Source organism: Sardina pilchardus, chromosome 15, assembly GCF_963854185.1.
Source record: "Sardina pilchardus chromosome 15, fSarPil1.1, whole genome shotgun sequence".
Taxonomy (NCBI): domain Eukaryota; kingdom Metazoa; phylum Chordata; class Actinopteri; order Clupeiformes; family Clupeidae; genus Sardina; species Sardina pilchardus.
The window spans coordinates 2,141,152-2,149,842 of record NC_085008.1 but is presented as its reverse complement, the minus strand read 5'-3'; the positions used below and the strand labels follow the sequence as shown (position 1 = coordinate 2,149,842).

General features: G+C 44.6%; 2 protein-coding genes across 3 annotated transcripts in view; one reads left to right on the top strand and one right to left on the bottom strand.

Annotated features, from left to right (window-relative positions):
* The window catches only part of acsbg2 (acyl-CoA synthetase bubblegum family member 2), a 30,805-nt gene extending 24,792 nt beyond the window's left edge, over positions 1–6,013 (bottom strand). The window contains exon 1 of one of the 2 annotated variants that reach the window (XM_062555578.1): positions 5,751–6,013. Coding sequence is in view for 1 of the 2 variants with exons in the window: in XM_062555577.1 (XP_062411561.1) it covers positions 1,003–1,009 (7 nt within the window). In the remaining variant the exon portion in view is untranslated. Of the gene's footprint in view, positions 1–1,002; positions 1,195–5,750 lie in introns of those variants that run through there. The other variant, XM_062555577.1, reaches the window with a different exon arrangement.
* Positions 6,014–8,246: 2,233 nt separating this feature from the next.
* The window catches only part of rfx2 (regulatory factor X, 2 (influences HLA class II expression)), a 43,754-nt gene continuing 43,309 nt past the window's right edge, over positions 8,247–8,691 (top strand). The window contains 1 exon segment of the mRNA XM_062555714.1: positions 8,247–8,423. The gene's annotated coding sequence lies outside the window, so the exon portion shown is untranslated.

Genomic DNA, 8,691 nt, shown 5'->3' with positions numbered 1-8,691 from the left:
GCTCATGGACACACTGCATCCACACATACACTCAGAGGACAGCAAGCTCTGCGCTACAGGCAGGAGTGTGTGTGCTGTGCAGGGTTGTGTGTGTGTGTGAGTGTGTCCTGTGCAGGGTCATGTGTGTGTGGGGTGGGAGGTATGCAGTCCCCCTCTCTGGGTGGGAGGATAGCATTATCAAACGACAGCTGGGGGAGGGGTCCATCCCACACTAGAGAGCCCCCCTTACACACACACACACACACACACACACACACACACACAGCCACAGCCACACCCAGCGCCTGAAATGTACACAAACCAACCGACACGTAAGCACAAACACAACATAGCTGCCACAACACTGATCTGGGGGGTAAAAACGGCAGCTAGAGGGGCAATAAGCACCACATCTACCCCCCGAGAGTCTGGTTGCCCCATCTGCCTGGTGTGGATGGCCAGTGCTGTTAATGCCGGCTGGTGATGCCGGCTTGTGTGGAAGCCAGATCTGCCTGCTGCCGTCTGGTGCAGCTCTGTGTGACCGAATGAATGAGCGCTAAGCGCTAAGCCTGCGCTCCTCCCAGCGCTAACCAGCTCCCCATACCAACCAGCCTGCTGCTGGGGAGTGTGTGTGGAGCTACACACAAGCTCTCTCTCTCTCTTTCGGTGTGTGTGTGTGTGTGTGTGGTGTGTGTGTGTGTGTGATCACATGCAACAATTTCACCAAAAAAAGCCCCTGAAGAGAGAGCCTCACATCACATGAAATCAAGCGCCATCTCCATAAATGAATCATGGACTGCAGTCTCACAAGAACGCCCCTCTCAGTGAGGAGGCACCTTCAGCATCTCTGCCTGATAGCCCTCTACTACGGCACATGTTGAACCTTCTCATTTAAACCCATAATACTATTTAGCAGAGCCTACATCTGAACTCACGTTTGCATACCATCATGGTCATAGTAGCATGGCAGCATCACTAGTATTCCAAGAATTCAAATGAAGAATTTGAAAATGAAAAACTTACAGTGCATCTTTGGAATGATGTTTGTAGGCTATTGATGTGGTTTCCCTGGAAAGCGTCTGAGAGACTAAAGCTGTTTTTCGAGAGCTTTCTAAACGCCGGGTGTTTCAGAAGTGCCGGTCGACTGAGCTATGAGAGCCTCCCCTTAGTGCCTTAGCTGCCGACTAGAACACATCACTCATCTCACACACACATTCACACAGCTTTCGGCTTCTCCCTCTAGCCACACCCACCCAACCCCCCCCCCCCCTTCCCCACTCTACTTCCTCAAACACACACTTCCCACAGTACACATCAAGCATTCCGCGCGCCCTGATTGGCCAAATCGTCTCACACCACAAAGCTCATGCTCCAAATAAGGAGGCTGAGGGCGGGGCTTTCCCCTCGCATCTTCCACCCGCCCCCACTCACACACACTCACACACACTCACACACACACACACTCCCGCTGGCCATGCAAATGTGGAGGGGTTACTATGGGACAAACAGCTGGGGTGATTCGGTCCGCTCCGCTCTGCATCCGCAGCTGCGCTGGCTAAGGAGGATGCGCCTGATGGTCCTCCACAACACACACACACACACATTATACACAACACACAGAACCGGCAGGACGAGAAGACGGACGCAAGTATTAATACACCACAGGGGCTGCCGACTGACCTACTTTAAACAATGTGATGGCTGATGAGGAAAACACATTTACTAATAAAAAAATAAAAGAGAGACATTTGAACTGTGGAAAAAGACTTTACATGACCACAGCTGAGAAAATGCACAAACACATTTTATTTGTATGCACACACACATTTTATTTGTATGCACACACACCCCCACAGCAGTGTCCTGCTTTTGCTATTGTAAGATAAGCAGGTGGATGGTTATCGGCGCCCTATCAGGTGTGTTGCATCTCTGACCCGTATTTGCATAGACCAGTTTGACCGACTGACCTGTGCTCTGACCACTTCCTGTACGCAGCAGGGAAATGGAGGGTCACAGCTCACATCATCCCTTCTTTTAGCCTGTGTGTGTGTGTATGCAAAAGAGGCTTAACGCTCAGAGCACGGCTACATTTCCAGATCAGAATGTGCCGCCCATTCAGGCCACGGTCTCGTCCCCTGCAGCATGCTGCTCTTCCAGTCCGACGGCATCACACCACGCACACACTGATACTGGTTATCATCAATCACACAGGTTCCCAGTGGTAGCCACTTGATCCCAGTCCTCCTCAGACGGCATGGCTTACGCATGAGTCAGAAGAGGCCAGCCCGTCAGACGGCTCGTACCAGTATTTCCTGTTTGGGTCAGGTAGCCAATAGAGCAAATGCGAGGGAAAGCTTGCAGAAATGAACTTGCTTCCCCCCCTGGTGCTGCACGTGCTGTGCTGTGCGTGTGCGTACATTTACTGTACATGTGTCTGTTCCAATGCCACATTACAGACGCCACTCTTGACTGATGCTGGTGTCTTATAGACGTCAAAACACAAACATGGGTGCAGCCAAGACAAGCAGCAAAGCATCCTGAAGGCCTCCGAGTGTTTTTAGGTTTCGGCCGAAACTGGAGCTTGCCTGCTTGCCAAAGTCAGCTGGTGACACACGGCAGGCAAAGTGGGCTGATCAGTCCTGCATTATGAACTACCCAGTGATGCCGCCACTGACCCCTCCGCTCAGTGAAGTCTCTGTGTGACTGTTTGCGTGACAGATGATGTAAGGGAGTGAAGTGTTAAGCGGGGGACACAGTTCGTCAGCCTCACGCGGTGCACATCAGATCAGCAGGCGAGGGCAGAAGACCCCGGAGATCCTGCGCTGCCCGCTTACCTAACAGGACAAGCTCCAGGACACACAGTGCAGGGAGACGGCCTTGGGTGCAGATTCGGTGTTCGTCTGGACACCTGAGCAAAGGTTCACTCTCAGGTGTTACCGAGGTCTCCAGACCCCCTGGCGTAACGTGCAGTTAAATATTAACATCATAGCGAACACTGGAGTGACACTGTTTGCATTTGCAAGATCTTTTTTTTTTTTTTTTTGAAGCTCAACTGGTCATGTCATGTACCAATGTTGTGGAACAGCTTCAGTTCCGTGAAGGAGACATTTCTCAGAGGCTCCAGTAAGTTCATGCCTTTCTGCACTGCCTTACGGAAATCAGCTAATAACGCCCTTAAGGCAGACGCAGACTGTGCTTTGGGCTTTTCAGAGTAGAGAACAGAGGGGTACATTTGGCACAGAACACTTGAGGAAATGAGCAACAACAGGTTGTGTGTTCCTCCTCTAATTCAAAATCAACTGCGGCCATTCGTATTGAGTCATCTTCTTTGAGGGCTTCCCCAAAAATCTCATCTCTAGCCATGGAGTTTCACAGCCACCAACGTAGCATCACTTCCTACACATGCTGTTCATCACAGATAGTCAACACAAACCACCTCACAGTTCATCCATCCATAAAAAGGTTGCTCCAAACCCACACACTTTTTTATCTGTTTCTTATTCACGACTCTCATTCATGATTACGGTTACAGCTAAAGATCACTAAAAGACCAGTATATTATGTATACATCATGAATGAATGAACTATCATGATTAAACAAGATCAAAATCATTTCTACATGGGATGTGCCATATGTACAAAAAATGTACTATGTACATATGTACTGTCTCTTTGGAACTTTAATTTGTTATTTCGCCTTTATTAAAATAGATTTGCTAACAGTGGTAATAGGCTACTATTCCTATACGCAGGACTCGCCTAAATGAAAAGCAATCATCCTTTTCTCGTGTGACCGAAAGACCGAAATGACACTCTCGGGCGCTCACCAAAATAGAACGCCAAACGTGTCTTTCCACTCTAGCCAGATCGCATCTGCCAATTACGATGCTAGACGTAAAAGACACAGCATTTCGCCCCACGCACACATGACCAGCAAACCTCCCCATCATTGGTGCAGTCGTTGCGTGGCAATCATGTCAGCATCCCGAGGTTACTACCGGGCACTGACATCAGTTCATACTGAGGTTTTATCAGCGCTGAACAGTGTGCCGTTTCCGACCATGACAAGAGGAACTGCATCTCCACTCAGATGTCGTTATGTCGATCATTTGGAATTCATTTAGACCAATGTTGTAGCCTAATTTTACAGCGTTACAATATATTATTCTAATATATCTAGGCATCAGTAGCCTACAAACATGGTAAACAGCAATGAGATTTCCCCTTCACTGAGGCTACGAGGGCTTGAACGGACTTGAAATTGTCCTGGTATATCTCACGAATATTGCGCCTAACTCTGCGTGGTCCATGTTATCATCATTATTAGAAAGAAGGCTAGTTCTAATCGTGGGATTCTAAAGCAAAATAAATGTGACAGACCGGACAGTTTTGCGGACGTGGGTCCTTTATTATTATTATCCGATTCAGCATTACAGAACGTGCTATGCTGATTATGGTGATATTGGGAATCGCAATACATTTGATGTAGTTGTAGCCTAATTGTGCCATAGAAATAATTTACACGTTAAAATTTCTTTCCCCATTTCACCATTTGTTAAGTTAGCGGAAACACGTGTCAAGTGATCTCAAACTCTAACAGGTGCACGTTCTTTCAACTCCACGTTTCATGCCCGTATGTAATTTGTAAACAGATACGCTGTATTTGTCGTTCATATTGAGGTTTAATAATATTTTCACAGAACAGCTAGCTGTTTTATAATAGTTTGCGATAGGCTACTAGTTTTCTCAGCAGTAACATGTGATTGTGCTGCCAGCGATGGCTTTGAGTAGGCTAGTCATGCGACATGTTACAAAACATCTGCAACATCTAATTCAAAAGCTAAATTACTTAACAATAATTTAGCTTATATCAGCACAGGACCTCAAGAAAGACCTAACGTAAACGTTAATGGTTGTCACATTTCTCTAAATCGTTACTAACCCTACATAAAACTAATAGTATCCAAACGTGACAAACATTTTAACCCAGATAAATAAAATGTTAGTTTAAGACACCAGGATGACCTAGAGATATAGAAGAGTCCATTTACCTGTTACTCAAAGTTTAATTATGACTTGTTTAACTGGCCTACATCAGAACATCTGGTAATACCCAGGGGGGCAAGACCCCCTTTTTGGGGGAAATCATACATGGGCTGCTGTAAAAGGTTGTCATGCAAAAATAAAATGTCCCAGGATCACAACCTGGGTGGACAACCCGGTCAATAAGCTGCTGTTTGTGTGTTATCACCCTCTTTATGCCCCATTATAAGTCTGTTTGACCGGGTTGTCCACCCAGGTTGTGATCCTGGGACATCCTAGATTTTATTTTTGCATGACAACCTTTTACAGCAGCCCATGTCTGTAACCCCCTTTGCCCCCTGGGTATAAGAAGAGGAGGTGAAGTTAGGTTTCACACATCTATTTTATTTATTGTGTAAAATATTACTTCCACGTGTTTGGTATTATTTTCAGTTGTACTTGTAGTTAACTACAACTGAAGCTGTGAGCCAGCCTATATCCTGAAGTAGACTTCTTAATTGAAAGTAGTTAGAGACACATCACACACAAGTAGGACACGTCGTCCATTATCGTATCAGCAGGACTCACAGGAACGTTAACGTTCGCAAACATGTAACGTTAGACGTTAACTGACTGTCAATTAAACCTAACCACATATCATTATTGAATACTAATTATTTAACGTAACCTTACATGTCATATTTGTTGGCCTGCCATCATAAATTATGTCAGTTAGCTAGTTGACTTACCGTATAATATCGATCCGTTTGAAAAAGTTCACGTATCACTAGCCAGCCAGTCAGTCACGCAGCTGTCTGAAGTGCTGGATTTGATGAGTAATGTTAGACAAACCGCTTGAACTTGTTCCAAGGCGATTAAGACGTAATTAGTCTGTCTGCTGGCTAATTATTTCCTAACTTACAATATTCAGAACAACACCTGCCGCAAGTCGAACACAGATTTGTCAAGCTTTCCCAGACAGCGCGCGTGTGTATGAGGACTAGCTCATTTAGTGCCAAACATTCTGCTGTCAGCTAATGTGAAAATAGCGCCAATTACGGCTCCCACCCACTTTAACTCCGCCGTCGTATCACCATCAACTTATGTAGGCTATAAGTGGACCCTACACAAAACTATGGCCCATAAACTAACTATGTAGACTATGCATGGATGTGACAGATATTATTGCAATAGATATCCAGCAAAGATATTATATTTTGCAGTCAGAGATCTGTAGGTGTTAGCAGAGTAGCTGTTGCAACTGCTGCAACTTGCAAGCAACTGTCTGTCTGCGGTCAGACAGAGACATGCCGCTCTGTCTGTCTAGTCAAAGTAAGTGGGTATATACCGCCATCAAGTGGTAACAACAGTTTATTACACCTGGTTTGATGGCTTCTCTGTCTCTCTCGGCATATCCCTTTTTGACACTCAATGCCCTCCTTTTGCCTCTTAAATCCCCATAGATTAACCTACCACTCATTCATATTTCATGTATTCGCATATTCTCACTACTCATTACCATTCTCACCCATACTCCCTTAACCACTCATTCTCAAGCACACTCATTCGCAGTAGCCTACCTGCTTTGCATACACTGGCTTTTCCTTCAGGAAATGCATAGCTTACATTATTGCTATAATCTGCTATTACTTTCATTTCCATTAGCAGAAGTAGTGGAAGTAGTAGTAACTGCAGTAGCTGCCACAGTGAGATAAACCCACCTGCTGCTGCTTCTAACAATCATCATCATCATCATAATCATCATAATGGCCTTCAGCTCAGAGTGTGATATACACAAAAATAACAACTACAGCCCTGCAAATTTGGCCTACTTGATTTGTTAAGCGAGCATTACATATCAGCATCACATTATTGTGAAACCTCATGTTTTATTGAATGAAACCAAAGGCTAACTCTCAAAACAATAATTAATTAAGCAGTGATCAAGTTAGTCAGACAACATTAAGGAGAATAGCAATAATAAACCATATCAATTCAAGCAATAACCTAATGAAAAAAAACAATGAATAAAGGAGAATAGCAAATAAACTATAAAGTCCATTCATTAGGCTAAATCAATCAATCAATCATAGCAATAACTCTGGCATGGTAAGGCTACATTAAGGAGAATAGCAATGATAACAATGTCAATTCAATGACCTGTCACAGTATATTGCCCACGATAATGATGGAATCACAATACAGTGATTTTGTGATACTTTATACACTGCAACAAAGTATCTTACCATGCATCATATCTGTGTACCTGAAGAAGAAAACTACAAAAGGCATAAAGCAGGAATAATGTGTTCGAAGTACAAAGGGGAGAGTCATCCTACTGTCTGCTAGCCTATTTTCTTGTGGCTTTCTTCTTTTTTCACTACAAGTTTACCCTCTTTCATTTGATAGGCCTTCTACCACCAACACCAGAAGTCATGAGGAAGAAGCCTTGTGACTCTGGGAAGTAAAATGGACCGGGAATCTATTTTGCAATATGCAAATACAGTATGCAATATTCCTACCCCTATGGCAATATATCACCAGCACCTGCAATACAATATTCCAATATCAAAATATTGGAATTACAGGAATCTGTAGGCCAACGTGCTTGTAACTGAAATGACATACATAGGCTTCATATAGACCTACAAATTAAAGTTTGCCACATGCATGGCCTTGAACATCCATGCAAAAGTGCAAAAATCCAAAAAATGTCCTGCAGGAATCCTGTGCTCAAGCTGGCTCTTGAGCCGAATACGTCATAGGCTACTGATAAATAATTACATGACAATAAACTTGAACTTGAATTCATCATACACGCAACAGAAAGAGATAAGCGCAAACATAGGCCTATCACGTTTTTCATGTTGCATTCTAAAGCATTTTTGCATTAGGCCTACTTTGGACAAGATGAATGACCAATAGTAGCCTATCTGATATCTTAACGCATTTATGTCATAATTTCAGAGCATGTCTATACATTATGCTAAATGTGTACTACCTGGCAGTACCACTAAGTGACTGACTTGACACCTACAGCTTCAGGGTCTAGTTTCGCTCCTCCACCAACATCTTCGGAAAAGGTTGACATTTCGCGGTGAAAACGTGAGCTTGGCGGGTTTGAGCAACTCTCGCGTGCAGGGCGGGAAAGGCGCGCGGTGGCGGGTGGGCGGGACCTTTGATCCATCCACACCCCTTTTGTTTTTATACACTGACGTATGCTCAGAAGGGTAGCAACAGTTGCCTCGAGACCCCCGCGCGCCATAGAGACTGTAGTCGTGGAGACAGTTACTTACCAACGGGAGCAACACTCAGCAACAGCAGCAGCAGCAGCAACTGGAGGCGAGCGAACAAGTGAGAGAAAAGAAAGCACAGCCAGGGCAAAACTAATCACGACAAAAGAAGAAATATTTTGTCACAAGGTAGAGACCATGATTTTCTAACTTTATATTTCGTGTAACTGGATGTTGAAGTACTTTTGTCCTTCACACAGAAATGTCCCCTCATTCTACACCCCTTAAAGTAGCTAACTAACTAGCTAGCCAGCTCAGCTTGCTGAGTAACTTATTGAGTTAGTTAGCTAGCGGGCTAGTCGTTTATAGTTCGTAGCGATAGCTGTGGTAACCAGCTAGCTCAGAAGCTAATCTGAGGTTTCGTTAGCTACCCACCTCGCTAGCTATCGATAGCTTT